Genomic DNA, 16193 nt, shown 5'->3' with positions numbered 1-16193 from the left:
TTGCATATTTACCTAAAATAATAGGATAATCACAATAATCGCTTAATATTCTAGATTATTTTTCAAAAATATCATGTGATATTAAAAAACAAAGATTAGTACAACATTTTGTGAGTTACTCGCATACTAGTAATGATTGTTTTATTTATTTTCAAATCATCATTCGATATTCACACCACTTCCATACTGTCATATATCATATTAAATGTTCATGTTAAATTGATTTAAGATCTAGTGATGCAAGTAAGAGATAGATATTTCCCCGGGTTATGTGAGAACTGCCATCCAAATTGGAGTGGATGGGCCCAAAGTATGTTGCCTAAGTTACGAGTCCCGAAGTCACGCATGTATTTTTCGGTGGATTTCAACAATATATTATACTGACCCATACGTTGCACATAGTTCCATGGATCGACAGTTACAGTCCCTTTAATTACGTCGTAATATGTAGTACGTGTAGGTACTTGGTCCCAGAGTGGAGACGAACTTTCACAGGCGTATTAAATATTAAATATTAGTATTAGTATTAAATAACCAACGTAACCATCTTTGAATATAGGAAAGTCGCATAGTACTTATGCGTGTTGGAAGATGTGTAACATTTTGTCCACCTCTTTCCAAGGGGAGGTACAGTGTTGCGGCAGATACCCAATGTCGCCCTTGCCAAAAGAAGTCGAGCAGCATTTTCTGTACCTTCAGAACTACGTCCGATGGCGGCACAAGGCTATTAAAGCGATACATTAACTGCGATGAAATCAGATTATTAATGATAAGAGCGCGCGTACTGTAAGACATGCTGTAAACAAAATGATTCCAGAAGTTGATCTTATTATTTACTATCATTTATTCATTTATTATCAAGCAATTCGGATTCCGAAAAGATCGACGCACAACAGACAATATCTTTATTCTTAAGACAATTATTAACAAATATCTGTATAATAGCAGCACTGCCAATAACAAAGAAAATATTAAAATACAAAAAGATAATAGTAAAAATACAAATAAAATATATGCGTGCTTTGTTGACCTAAAAAAGGCCTTCGACAGTGTCTGGAATCAGGGGTTGTATATTAAATTGTTAAAACTTGGAATATCGGGTAAAATCTATAAAATTATAAAAAATATGTATAGTAAGGTAAAATATAAAGTTAAGAGCAAAGAAGGATTAACTGAACACTTCACTTCAAGGGTGGGAGTAAAACAGGGCTGTAATTTAAGCCCAACCCTATTCAACATCTTCATAAACGATTTACCTGATGTCCTTAATAAACCTAGATGTGACCCACCCAAACTACAAAACACACCTATTAACTGTATAATGTATGCTGACGATCTTGTAATACTTTCTGAATCAAAAACAGGATTACAAACTTGCCTTGATAATTTATCGATATACACTAAAAAATGGCATCTAACTGTTAACACGGAAAAGACAAAAACTATGATCTTTAACAGATCAAACAGACTTCTAGAGAATGATATTTTCTTCTTTGAAGGTTGTGAGTTAATTACTGTAAAATCAGCCAATTACCTAGGATTAATAGTAAGCGCTAATGGAAAATTCAAGGAAGGCCTAAAAAGCATAAAAAGCATAAAAAGAAAAGCTTTAAAGGCCTTATTTTCCTTAAAGGGAAAAACAGGCAAAAATCTAAGTATACCACTGTCACTCTCTCTGTTTGATAAACTAATCAGACCAATTCTCACATATGGTAGTGATGTATGGGGAGATGAAATTTCACTAAAATCACCAATTGAAGATGTACATATAAATTATCTTCGTTTTCTTTTGGGTACATCCAAAAACACTACAACAATGGGTTTATACGGCGAACTTGGACGTTACCCATTGGAGACTTTTATCGAAAAACAAATGATAAAATATTTTAATCGTATAAAGAACTCGTCAAATCCATTACTAAAACTAGCTTTCCAAGAAAATAAAGAAATTAATAGTAAATGGTACACCAATATAGATTCCCTTTTAAATAACATCAACCATTCTTACCTGATCGACAGCGATGAAATTCTAACTGCAAGGCAATTAGGACAAATCAACAAAAATATACAAACATCATTCATATCAACTTGGAAAAGTGAATTACATAATGACAATCGATCAAAACAAAATGAAAAAAGTAAATTAAGAACATACAGAGAATTAAAAAACAATTTTGATTTCGAAACATACCTTGTTACCCTGAAAAACATTGATATGCGCGAAAATTTAACTAAATTCCGCCTCAGTGACCATAACTTGAAAATTGAGACTGGCAGACACAAAAGAATACCCCTTGCTACTAGATTATGCAACCTTTGTGATAAAAATGAAGTAGAAGATGAGTATCACCTCATGATGTCATGTAAAAGATATACCCCCGAAAGAAATGTCCTATTCGAAATAGCAAAAACCAAAATCCAAAACTTTAAAAATTTGCCGCTAAAGACTCAATTCATAGCCTTGCTAAACAACAGTGGCCTAACACTCCCCGTAGCAAGGTACCTAAAGAAGTGTTTTGAAATAAGACAGCAACCCCAGTGACAACCTTCCTTCACTATTTGAGTTTTGCATTTTGTTTTCTATCTATCGTAGTATCATAATTTTATACTAGCTATTATCTGTAATGTATTAGCTTAGATTGTTTTTTTTTGTTTTTTATTATCTATTTTCTGTTTTGTAACCTTTTATTCCTTTTTAAACTTTTGTGACCATTGCCAATCCCTCCGGGGAATGTGTAAGTGTTAATAAAATTATTTACTTTTGCAACAAGTTCAGCCCAGTTCTGATTCGTATAAGTTAGATTATTCCCAAGATAAACACCCAACAGTTTCAACCCCTCGCTGTTCCATTTTATATTGAGAGGGGAGTAGGTGATGTTGCGCCAGCTACCTACCCATAACCCTTCTGATTTTTGGAGATTGATTTTAGAGTTTGACGCAAGCTCGTAGAAATGTAACCAGCGACTTAGTAAGTTGAAATCCTTCTTGCGAGTTATGAAAAATTCCACGTCGTCATCGTAAGCGGTGAGTTTAGAACGTTGGTTTTTGCTGCGAGGTATAACCAACCCTTCAATGTTTTCATCATTCCTGATTTTATGAAGTAGTGGTTCAATGGCAATGACGTAGAGGGCAGTGGACATTGAACATAGGTGTAGTAAGGGCGCAGTTAACGCGGACCAGGGACTGGACATTGGTATACATGAGGCGAATGTAAGAAAGGAAACGGTCACCAAAACCAAAGGCACGAAGCGTATTAAAGAGGTATCCGTGATGTATCCTATCAAATGCTTTTTCCTGGTCAATGGCAACAATAGCCAGGGGCGAGTTAGTTAAGTTGGCATAGTCAATACTGTCACGAAGTAGATTTATATTGTCGTGAATATGCCTGTTTGGTATGCTGCAAGTTTGGTCTGGATGAATAATGCTGCCTAAAACACCGCGCAAACGCAATGCAAGCGATTTAGTGAACATTTTGTAATCGCTACATAACAGACTCACGGGTCGCCAGTGTTTTACGTTGGTAACGTCACCTTTTTTAGGGAGAAGAGTGACCACGGCCCTTGTGCAGGATAGGGGGAGCACATTTTTGTTTGTGGCAGCAGTAAATACATCGCACAGATCACTTCCAATGATATGCCAAAACGTTTGGTAAAATTCGTTTGGTATTCCGTCGATACCGGGAGTACGCCCATGGGGAAGTAGTTTGACCGTGGCACTCAGTTCGTCAAACGTGATTGGTTTGTCAAGGTCATCACGATCTGTTTCATTTAGTTGAGGTAGCCCTTCAAGGAGGCTATTTTGAGCTTCAATGTCAATGTTATCAGGTGTATACAGGTTATTGTAAAAGGTGTGTATGATTTTCCGTATTTCAGTTTGATTTTCAGTAAGAGTGTTATCCTGGTGCCTCAACTGAAAGATCGCCTTTTCGGTTCCCTTCTTTTTCTCTAACTGGAAAAAGAAGGAATTGCAAACATCACTTTCATTTAAAAACTGATGTCGCGCACGCGTAGCACTGCCTTTGTGTTCACGTTGAACAAGGCGTGCGAGAAGTTTTTTCTTTTCAGTGTAACTGTTTAAGAGCGGTGCATCGTGTGCAGTACAACGTTCGATGGTTTTAATTTCCATTTCCAATGCTTGTTTTTCGGTTTTGTATTTATTTTGTTTGAGTGTGCAATACTGTTGTGTGAGTAACTTTATTTTATTTTTGCCAATATCCCACCATGTCTGTATATTTACATAATTATTTCGAAGTGTTTGCCACTTCGCCCAAAAATCAGTTAAGATTGCCACATACACTTCATTGCGCAGAATTTCTGTATTCATACACCACACTGGACTTTTGTTTTTACTGTCACTAATGGCGATGTTGATGTGGACAAGGGAATGGTCAGAAAAAGCTAATGCGCCATTGCTTATGCCAATATTCTTAATTTTCCCACGCATACATTTGCTGACATAAAACCTATCAAGGCGCACAAACGTACCACGCCCCCAAGTAAAGTTTAATGTGTTCCCGTGGTATTGGCGCCATGCATCAAACAGTTTGTGATGATTCAGGACAGATTTGAGGAGCTTTGCAGTGCGCATGTCCGGTTCAGTCCCTCTATTACGGTCAATGTCGGGTTCAGTAGTACAATTAAAATCGCCTCCCATGATTACTGGGTCATTATTTAGAGAACTGATTAATTGTTCAATTTTAGTGAAGCATTCCACACGCTCAGCGCCATTAATAGGTGCATAGACATTAATTATGTGAACAAGATTTTCATTAATTTGAGCGTGCAACACGTACCCAGGCATGATCTCAGACTGTGATAAAATATTCACGGTTGCTCCTGGCGAAAACAAAATAGCCACACCCGCACGATTAACAGTGCCATGAGAAAAAATACCAAGGCCACGCCACACAAGTTTCCAAATATTTTCATCGGAGACAAGAGAGTGTGTTTCTAGTAGCATATAAATATTACAGGGATGGTCACGCTTGAGATAATTGAAAACACTGTACCGTTTGAGGGCGTCCCGGCAACCATTGACATTGTATGTTGCGCATGTTATTGTGTTTGCCATCATAAAAAGGGAAATTAAAAATCAGCGATAAAGTTACCCGTTTTGATTTGCTGTTTAATTTTTTGAATGAGTCTGTGCATGCGAGCTTTATCAGATGTGTTTAACTGCGTGGTATTGCGGTAGTTTATCAGATGTCAAACCAATATTTTAAGATTGGGGCAAAATTCAAAACACTTGTCTATAAATCTACGTTAGTGAAGTGTAGACACTAAAAAGGTTTTGATATTAGCGTTTGATATTGTTGATTCGCTGTTATCAGTACATGTTGAAACATTTGAAATGATAAACCCCTCATTCTCACTACATTCGCTGGCAGTTTCCTCCATATCATCAGCGGTTTTATTTTGTGACATAGGTGTGCTGAAAAGGTCTTGTGATTGATCAGTTAAATCACTTAAATCCATGGGGAGTTCGGATAGCGGCGAATCGCTGTTACATTGGCATATACGTGGGGAAAGGGTTTGTGGGGTGGAGGGGGTGGGGGAGGCGATGGTGGTGCAATGGAAGGGGAAGGAGGGGTTTGTACCCTCTCTTCATCAATCGGACAATTTTGTTCAACAATTTCGATTGCATTTTCATCGTTACGCTTTTTAGAACATGGTTCACATTTATTTTCGTCATTTAACTGGTCATTGTTTTGTTCTTCTCTATGAACTGGTGATCTAAAGCGCGTGCGCTTTTTGCTCATATATTTGGATGAATCAGTTATGTCATCGTCTTTGTCGTGCAATGTGTCAGGGGAATTTAAATTAGTTACTACATTCACCTGTTTTAGAGTCTGGTGGAGTGCTATTTTGGGCACTTTTGTTCATCATTTGCATATTCGTTTGAGAGTTTGGGCAAGTTTTACGTGTATGTCCCTTCATGTTTCATGAAAAACACGTCAATTCGTCAGACGAAACGTAAATATTAGATGTCTGACCTTGAAAAGTAATAGGTAATAAACCGTTGATATTGAGATCTTTTAAATATACATAAACTTGGCGGCGAAAAGACTTTACATGTTTCAGTGCAGGTCTTTTGCACCCGAGTGGGATCGCTCGCACCGCGCTCATGACACGCCCGTATTTAGCTAAGGCATCTGTAATAAAATTGTCAGGTAAAAAAGGGGGAACATTTGATAGCACAATTTTTGTAGAGGGGCGGACAAGAGGTTCAACAGAAACATGGAGGTCTCCAATGTCAAGGCCAGTGGCAGAAACCATGTCGACCCATGTAACCTTATTTAAAAAGACAATAACCGATCGGTTCATACGGGATGCAGCCACTATATTACTGGCCCCGACTAAATCTGCAACCGACTCCACATAAGTTTCTACTGGAATGCCATCAATGTTTTCACATCGTACCGCATGGTTTCTTGTAAAGTGACCTGATGGTGTTGACGGTGGCTTTGTGTGAGCGCCAGCCATCTTGGTTGCCGACCACCTTGCCAAGGCAAAGGCAAAAACACTCCAAAACCCACAATAGTAACGAAAACAACAACTATAAATTACTCACGTAAAAGGTAGACACACTATATATACAGCTGTGTAGAAACACGGGCGCACAACGAGCGCAAAAACGCAAAACAGGCAGAAAATCGGGGAGCGCTGAAAAGCACCGCGTTCACCCGATTGTATCACTATTATATTTATTATATTATCAGCGTTTTTTAACCAACAATATTTTTACAGATTAAAAGCGTGCTTAGTCACAAAATGTGGTAATATATTCCGAAAGCTCGTAAATATGTAATCAAATATTATGAATTGAATTATCTCAAAAATATCGATATAACAGGCACATGAGTTCAATCTGTTGTTGGTGTTTGTCACTTCAAATTTGGGGAAACTAACAACGACAGAATGATTTATTGTATTTTAAATTATGCTATCATGTATTTCAACCTCTTTTTCTTTAAAAACAAATTAGAAATATAATTTATATAATTTAACTGAACATAGACCAGACTTGTACTTGGATCACCCATCCTTGTAAACTACTATGGTTTGCAGGAATATGAATCGAAGCCTGTAGGTTTTCGTAAATGTCACAGTCGCCCTGGAAAACGAATGGTGCTGTGATTGGTAAACTGTCACCCAGATTCAGAAGAACGCACACAATAAGAAACATCATTTTCATGAACTTATTCACCTATATCATAGCTTGCAATTATAACACTGTCAACCTCAGCTCCCAAAACACTTACAAAAACGCTCGTAATCTCAACTTCTAAAGTACTGACAACAAAATCATAAATTATGTACTTTTTATTACAGAGGAAGTGAACTTTAAATAATTGGTCTACTAGTATTATAATTATCATAGCAGTATTCCTCTTAACTTTCAAAGCTAACAATGCGATATTCCATTTAATCTATGAACATTTTTGGAGTTGGTTTCTGGTGTAGTCGACTATTTGAATTTAACACTATGCAGGATTGAATCGAACGGATGCACCTTGCCAGAGATCACAGCGCCAAATCACTTGACTAACCTCAAATAATACATCTATTGAACTCTTACCGCCCGTTTTCCTGTTGGTACGTGAGCGCATATATGTTGAGAAATGTTAGTTTGATTAAATTTTGAATAGAAAATTACACTACAGACCCATGCCGTTATTCGATGTTTTTTTTACGATATTCTTTTATTGCATCGATAATTTCTACATCATTTTAGATTAATTTCACTTCACTGAGTGCAGTAATAATTATTTGCCATTTAAATTCACTCCAGATCATCAGATGGAAACCATAAGACTTTTTTATTTGCTTTTAGTATAGTCAATTCATGTTCCAGGGCCACTTGGTTAAGCCGTGCGTTATCAGCCAATATACCATTAATTGCATATGCAAATTTGGTGTTTGGACCAATCAAATCATTTCCCCATAACATCATCCACAGATCAACTACTCGCGGCGTTCGTCAGAATATAAAAAATAGTAAGGTGCATTGTATCAACACAGGTGGCGCTATTCAGCACGTTGGTTTGCGGCGATCTGCGTGTCAATGAGTAAGGTGATATATCTGCTGAGCATGCGCATTACATTCAATTGAGTGTTTTGAAAGGGAAACGTTTCTCGGCAGCTCACTTGTGGGGAAGGACAGAAGTTTTCTTCTTAAATGTAGCTTTGAAGATTGCACGAATACTATTTTTAATTGATTAATATAGTGAATATTATATATCTATTTTCCATAATAATTAATGTTAAGCGTTTCCATTAAAATCTAGAAAAATAACATGTCACATACTTCCATAAAACTTAGTGCATAGATGATACCTGGTTAGTTTGAGGTTGAATTGCGTGCATATTAATTACATTTGAAGCTTTTTATTAGATGTCTACCAACCTGGTGCAGAGAGCTGTTTTAGACAATCTCCAGAGCTGCTTAGTTTAGGGTTGAAATCGATGCTTAATAAATTAACATAATTATCAGAAAGTATAGTGACACTATAATGTAAATATTTTATCCAATGAAAACGCACGTGGAGATGATCCTCTCTATAAGTCTCAGCAGCATGACGGGGATCCGCATCTTGTCATTAAAAATAGTAGTCAACAGTAACATCGCCTGTTTCCGTACTTCGTAAGAGCACATGGTTCTCTTCCACATCGACAGAAATGCATCACCTGTAAAGAACATGATTAAACATGAAGTTATTTTATTAAATCAACCCTTGGGCAGATTGGATTAGTTCATATCTGACTGAATATATCGAATGTTTAATGTTGAGTTATTAAACTCTGAAAATAAATACAAATACAAATATAAGCATGCAAATGTATTGTTTATAAATATGTTATTAATACAGACATTCCAATTATAACTTTATTTAAGTTCAATCACGAGCAACTAGTGACATGGTAACATTTTCCCATGATAAAGGAACTAATTCAATTGTCAAACCGCACCGTGCGTTCCAAATTTTCAAGAACTGATAGGCTACAAAAAAAGGTAATCGGTTTAGTACGATTTTAATTCTAAATTGTCAAAATACTGTATTTAACATCATAACACAGATGTTGTAATCAGATTGATCGTGATAGGCATTTACATTTATTGTATTTATCTGTTTACATAATTTCCTGTGATATACGTTAACCCCTAAATTTTGCTCTGAAAGTATATCTATAAATAGACGTGTTACTGATATGAAATCGATTCTAGCGTGATAATTCATAGTACACTCGTGGCAGAAAACACAACTTTATTACGCAGTACAAATTTCAACTAAAGACTTTTCCTCTTAGGATGTAGAATAAATAAGAGGCGAAACCGTTTTTAAGAGCCAGTGTTGTACATTGCGTTACTATATATACTGCAAATTACACAGTCATTCGCCGTGGAGTAACATTGGCATTGTCTACAACTGACATGCAAATGAGATAAAATAGTCCCTTCCAAAGTTGAGCTTTCTCAAGTTGGATTTGGCACCTAACATTTCTCGACCATACATGAAAATCAATGACCATACAAAGTCAACCAATGTCGGGGTTATGTGCCACTAACCACAGCCCCTCTGTGCACTAACTAACTGTTTTTTTTAATCAGTTGAATCAGCGCTTTATAAACAAACCGTGCAAGCTTTGAAAAGCATCGAATACCCGGATGGAAAGAGAATGACAATGTCTCAGTCGCGGCAATGATACTCTCCGGATGTCGAGTGTCGGTCAGCCTTTCAGTGTCATTAAGAGTCATTTCTTTTTGATATTGATGTCAAAACTATATACGTATAAGAAGCCTTGTGTCACAATTAATATCCATGGGATACTAGTATATTGAATTGTTATTTAGAAAAAAACGCTTGAATTTTGGTGTGTTAGTTGCACTTGTTGGTCGGCATTTAATCGCTAACACAACAACACTGCAACAATGAACGCTGGACCAACCAATCAATGGTCAGAATTTACAATTGCTAAATGCCCTTGTGCGCCCTAATAAGAACATCTTAGGTAAAGTGGTTATGACTTTCTATGTGTTTTTGTGATGTTCGTCATACTCGTGATACAGTGTATCCTTGCTGTGTTTTCTCGACCGAAGACGATGTACCCTAGTCACGAATCACATTCCCACAAAGATAAACCTTTTCTCCGCGTCGTAATGACTAAAGTGACGTCACAATGTGTTAAATAGTGCAATTACCTGTATACGAATCGACAAAGAATAATACGTTCATCATTGTCAGGGCTTGGTTCTCGTAAACTGTAAGATCCCGAATGAATGGCGGGTGGTCTCCATCTCTGAGGAGTCGTTTCGGGAGAGACATCTCCTCGAAAAAGTGTGTGTATGTACAGTTAGTGATAAATCGGAGAGCAGCGAGATACTCGACAAAATGTGCCCATCCACGTCCAAACTTCTGTTCTGCAAGTGGATACCCGGAAAGAAGATCTGCGGATATCTCATAAGCAGGCTCTATGGTAGCTTGATGAGCGTCCCACATATAGTACAGTAAATAGTCTAGTTGCGCTGCGTCCATGGGAGTACAATGGCCCTCGCGGCAAGTAATGTGTATCATATGCTGGTAAAATTCAGTCCATTTTTGAAACGTTTCTGGAATTAATTCACGACAAGAAGCAATACTATTGCAGTATTGATCAGCGCGCCCACTAGGTTTTAACAATTTAAGTTGCAGTCCCTCGAGGTCAATGACACCTGCTTCAACAGCGCCAAGGAATGGAATAACTGACAGGTAGTAGTTCATACTGGCCCAATAGCTGTTATGCGATACGTAGAACTTGTCTTCTTGATCACTTTGTAAATTGAATGGATCGTCCAGACGACGTGTTGAGAACTGCCATCCAAATTGGAGTGGAAGGCCCCAAAGAATGTTGCCTAAATTACGAGGCCCGAAGTCACGCATGTATTTTTCGGTGGATTTCAACAATATTTTATACAGACCCATACGTTGTAAGTAGTTCCAGGGATCGACAGTTACAGTCCCGTTAATTACGTCGTAATCTGTAATACGTACAGGTACTTGGTCCCAGAATGGAGACGCACTTTCACAGGCGTGGGTAGTTTCACTAACCTTTAAATAGCAACTTTCCCGCCCAGAATCACATGCTTGAATTCCGGCGTAACTTTCAATGCTTTTTACAATGTACAACAGGCAGAAGAAGCTTACAAATTTCAACGTTGAGTGATCCATGATTTAGACGTTTATCGTATCTATAGTATAATATCAGTGCCCGTCTGTTGACCTTGGGTCCGTTCACATGTCTACACTAAGCACATACAATTGGTAAGATAAAGCCCGGGTTACAAATTGACAAAGATTTTATATTATATGCTGTTATCCGATTAACAATCAAAGCCTCAAACGGTGGCAGCGGAACCCAGTTTTATGCATTCAATCACACGTGATTAGGCGACCTTTAATGATCAGTGCAACAGTGAGATATTACACTTGCGCATAAAAATGAGGTCGGATGAGCCACCCCATAGGCGCCAAGTTATATGATATTTGAAAGGAAGAAAATCCAAAATAACGACCAAATCACGTGACTGATCAAAATTATTTGGGGTCGTTGATTACAAAAACAAAAGGAAAAGTAACTGGGACTCACCCATCGTACCGCTGCCAATAAGGTCAAAGTTGTTTTGGGTATACAGGTATATTTTTTCTCTTTGAGAATTATGCCTCCGTTCTAATTAGAACAATCATTAAATTGACACTTTGTCGGTCGTGGACAATTAATGATATTCATCATAAACAACATTTATAGCCCTAGTCTTTGCTCCCCAAAATATATGAGAGAGAAAGTATAAAAATACGAGTTGGATCAAACCCTGCTTTTTTATGTTTCGCCAAAAATGAAGACTGTTCTTCAGAGTTGTGCTTTGATTTTCTACACAGAGCACAGTGGTCATACAATGAAATGATTCTTATCTCACAGCTTCAATGGTCCATGGCCATGATGAGTAAGAACACTGTATTGGTGGTGAAATGTTCGAGTGTTTCTGTTTAACAGTTTTGAAAATCTTACACAGTGAGTTTGGTACTAGACCGATTTTCCAATCAATATACCCTCTCGGGGTTCACTTAATCAGTTCCTGTTTGAAATAGCTTTTGAACAAATCTGTCTGTGAATCCGTTCCTAGATCAGTGTATGTGCAGTATATTTGGCCTATACTAGTCATGAATCCTTAAATTACTATGGGCGAAAGATCCTTTGTATGAAACAACTAATAAAAGACATTTGCTATTAGAAACATTGATATATTCGTCTGATGCTCACCACATCATTCATGGAACCATTGCCATCTATAACTCATAGAAGGTAAGCGTGTTGTTATGCTAGGTCTGGTGATATTATCTGACATTCAGCTAGAAAATCCGTTTATAGTTGCCAATTGCTGGAGAGCCTCCAGTCGAGTAATTGAAACTTGGGCAGACTCATGAGGAGAACATTGTGCCCTTGAATCAGTAGTGATGATGTCACACCTATAAATGTAGTGACGAAAATGGTTTTAACAGTCTACCCGAGTCTGTACTTTGTTATTAGGAGAAGTGCTGTGAGAGTGTGGTATGCAATTCACCAGTCTAATTATAGCAATGACACATTACGTCAACAGCCAGGTTGTCAGTCCTCGACCTTTGCATAAAGACGTCCAATACGCGGGAACCAGAGTTAGCGGGACCAGCGCAATATAAACGTGACCTTGATAATGGGATTGTGTTTTCCCAAGATATTTAGCTTCATTTTTGCACTAACGTTATGTAATTGAAACACAAGACAAAAGTATTAGATGGATTACAAAAGAGGACATAGTTAATTTGGGCAAATGATTTGCTTGAGCCATTGGTAAATTTATGGAATTGATTTTGCTGTGACAATGTATACATGTATGAACAATTATGTGAATATGGTGTTGTGTGTGAAGTAGATGATGTCTTAAGTCTTTTGGTTATGTTATTTGAATCAAGAGGGGGAGGTTAAAGTACTTGACCGATAAGAATGATTATATTTGTTCTTTGGCAGTGAATGGTTTATTTGTACTTGACTGTGACCCACCCACCACTCGATTGTAATTTGGCCAGATACTATTAGACATCACTAGCATGACTAGTTAGAAGACAACCGTGTAAAAATAGTGTGAATAAAATAATCGTATGTAATGAACAAGGAAATAATAAAGTTTATATTTTTTATCTTAACCAACAATAAGTTTACAAAAAAACATTCGAGTAAGAATAAAGTAAAAATAATTGTCAAGTTTAACCAATAGGAGATACAGGTGATGGTTGAATTATCTCGCCTGGGAGAAAATAAAAAACAAGTGGTAAGGATTATATATTGTAATGAATGATTTGAGTAAGGTGTTGAGTAGAGTAATGTTCAATAGGAAGAACATTGTTGAAATAGATAATGCTTTGGAAATGATTGGACTTCCATAATTAAATCTTGAGGCATGCATTGTAAATAACTGCCAGTGGTGAGAGGATGCTGAAAGCACTACCGTGCATTCAAGCATCCTCTCAATGAAAACACAGGTTATGCACATTTACATTATAATGAGGTAACTTAGTGTTGTAAAAAGAGTGTTATGATTAAATCTGGTATGATGTGCATGAAACGACTCATGGTGCAAAAGCGCACAAGTGTTGACGGAAGACCCAAATGATAGGTATCACCACCGACAACCAATTTGGTAGTAGTCATATTGCCGAAAATACTATATCTTGTTGTTTTAAATAAGTATATGTGCAGCAACAAAAAACTGTACAAAACCAGTAGTTAACTGTTTACAACGTTGTACAAGACAGTATTATAGACCCATATCATGCAAAGTTACAGGGTGACGAACAAATATACCCCCTTACTTTTAGGCTATTGTATGTTCATAAATCTGTCCATTCAGAATGAATAGGAAATAAAGTAGGTGCACAGATACTATATGAAATATAATTGTACTTCATAGGGATATCATTGATGATATCAATCCCATCAGACTGATAGAACCCATAAAATTAATGAATTTATCGCATGGCAATGGCAATGTGCCGTCTGACATATAACCAGAGTAAATTGACCATATGCAAAGACAGCATTGTTGGTTTGCATAAGACAGCCCACACACATGCTATAAGGAGTAAAATCCTTGTATCACCAATGACAGGGTTGTAAATGAGTCAACATCAAACCAGAAACATAGAATGTAAATGCATGGACCTGTTTGTACAGAATACCAGTTCATCCCTCATTATTTATGTGGACCATGTTAAAAAGATCTCAAACTATATTGGGTAGTTAGGCAGGAATTTTATTATTTTAGGTTTTTTTCCCCAACATGTTCAGTCTATATCAAATACAATCATTTTAAGCAATTTGTTTTCACATGATGATATTAATATCAACTTTTGTTGATTTTAGAAAAGATTTGGCCTTAATAACAAATGACAACACAGGTGAGTGGCATGAAATGTTGATCGGTGGCACCATTTCAAGAATGACAGCTGGTGACACCAAAAGTTTCACTGATGTACGTGTGTATGTAGACATCAGCATAAGGAATTGGCCCCTATCAGTTTCTGCCTAATAAATATATAAATTCATATATATATACAGATATATACATTCCTGCTGTAGCCATTTACCTACAATAGCAACATCACAAGCATGATAAGAGCATTTCTGATGTACGCATTGCAGCCCTTGCTGTTTCTTGCATGTGACAAAAATCCGTCTAAATCACAAGAAAATTGTAGTGGGCCAAACAATGGTCATGAAAAAGTACGAATGGGTACAGCCAACCATGCCAATGTGGTGAATGAAATGCAATTTCTTGCATGAGTTTCTGCTCAATATTATACAGTGTGTGGTAGCCTATGCCGAGTAATCAATGGCGTGGTCACAAATGATCATGAAGATTAATCATGATCATGTGATAGGTATTTTTGATGGTTAAAAACCTTTCACTTAGGTAACCGGGATTCGGTCGTTTCCACGCTAGGCTGACAAAAGACACACACGAACTCCATTCATGTTCCCAAAACGATTCTCTGCCAAGTCCCTGGTTTTCACCCGAGACAGCATTAAATCACTCTTTATTTCTTGTCACTCCTTAACCAATTACAATCAGTATAAGAGACTCCAAGGCCTTGCCTTCAAACAAACAACCAATCACATGAAAGTTTTACACATCATAATCAATTAATTACTCGTCAAGCTGTCTAGAAAAACACTACTATATATTGTCAACACTAACTAATATTTATGGGGTAATAGTCTTGCACTAACATTCCACAAAGATACCGCCTTAGTTAGAATCGCAAACAAAATTGGTTTAGGATTACAGCTACTGTATTGTATCTTAAAAACTGCAGAGTCATAAGATGTTTTTGGTTGATTTCGACCAGCTCGCCATCTGGTCTTGTCATTAACCTTTATCAGTATATGTCATGGCAACCACTGTCAAACTGACTGAAATATAAATCATGACAATCACATACTTCATAGACACTGTAACATTACAATAATATTGCTGGCTGCATAGACCAGACGATTAATGTACAAGTATTTACACATATGGGCCTTATTTCGGTTTTAGTGCTATTTTATTGAGATGCATCGTGACAACTGTGGCCGTGAAGGACCGGTAGGTAAGGTAATTGTTACTAGTCGCACTGTGCATGTGCACATATGAGTTCATAGGCCTAGTGAATCGCTGTCATCATTTATGTACGATGCAATATTTGGTGATTTATTAGATTCCCTGATTCATGACATCATGTGCCAATAAATCCTGAAAATCGGCTGTGCTAAGCGATGAGTCGTTTAGTTTAAAACACTGAATGATCATAGCATGGTGTGCAGAGTTTTACATATAAAGCAATTGTTCAGAATATATTAAAATTCGTGGAAAAGGGCAAGAGCTCTTATCTTTAGGCAATGTCGGTACGGCGTCCTCGTCTGGCTGGCAAAATTAAAATAATAATGCGAATACGTGTACAGTAGAAAATTTCCATGACGCTGCATTGCGTGCGTAGAGTCGACGTCACGATTTTTGCGTATCAATTTTTCTCCGCTTTTTTCAACAAATAATTCACTTTTTTTCTCCCGGGAAAACGTCGTCAATCTTATTTTATTAACCTGAACTTTGTCTTGACAGCGCAAATTACACCTAAATAAGCG

The 16193-nt window shown here is 37.2% G+C and overlaps 1 protein-coding gene across 1 annotated transcript; it reads right to left on the bottom strand.

Annotated features, from left to right (window-relative positions):
• Window positions 1-8523: 8523 nt before the first annotated feature.
• Window positions 8524-11206, bottom strand: LOC144350434 (protein LEG1 homolog). Its single transcript, XM_078008627.2, has 2 exons — window positions 10201-11206; window positions 8524-8687 (listed from the first exon to the last, which is right to left on the bottom strand). The coding sequence occupies exons 1-2, from the start codon at window positions 11204-11206 to the stop codon at window positions 8524-8526; spliced, it is 1170 nt and encodes a 389-aa protein (XP_077864753.2).
• Between the last annotated feature and the right edge of the window lie 4987 nt (window positions 11207-16193).

Source organism: Saccoglossus kowalevskii, chromosome 10 (genome assembly GCF_978046115.1).
Source record: "Saccoglossus kowalevskii chromosome 10, keSacKowa6.1, whole genome shotgun sequence".
NCBI lineage: Eukaryota > Metazoa > Hemichordata > Enteropneusta > Harrimaniidae > Saccoglossus > Saccoglossus kowalevskii.
This window is presented reverse-complemented; position numbering and strand designations above follow the sequence as displayed.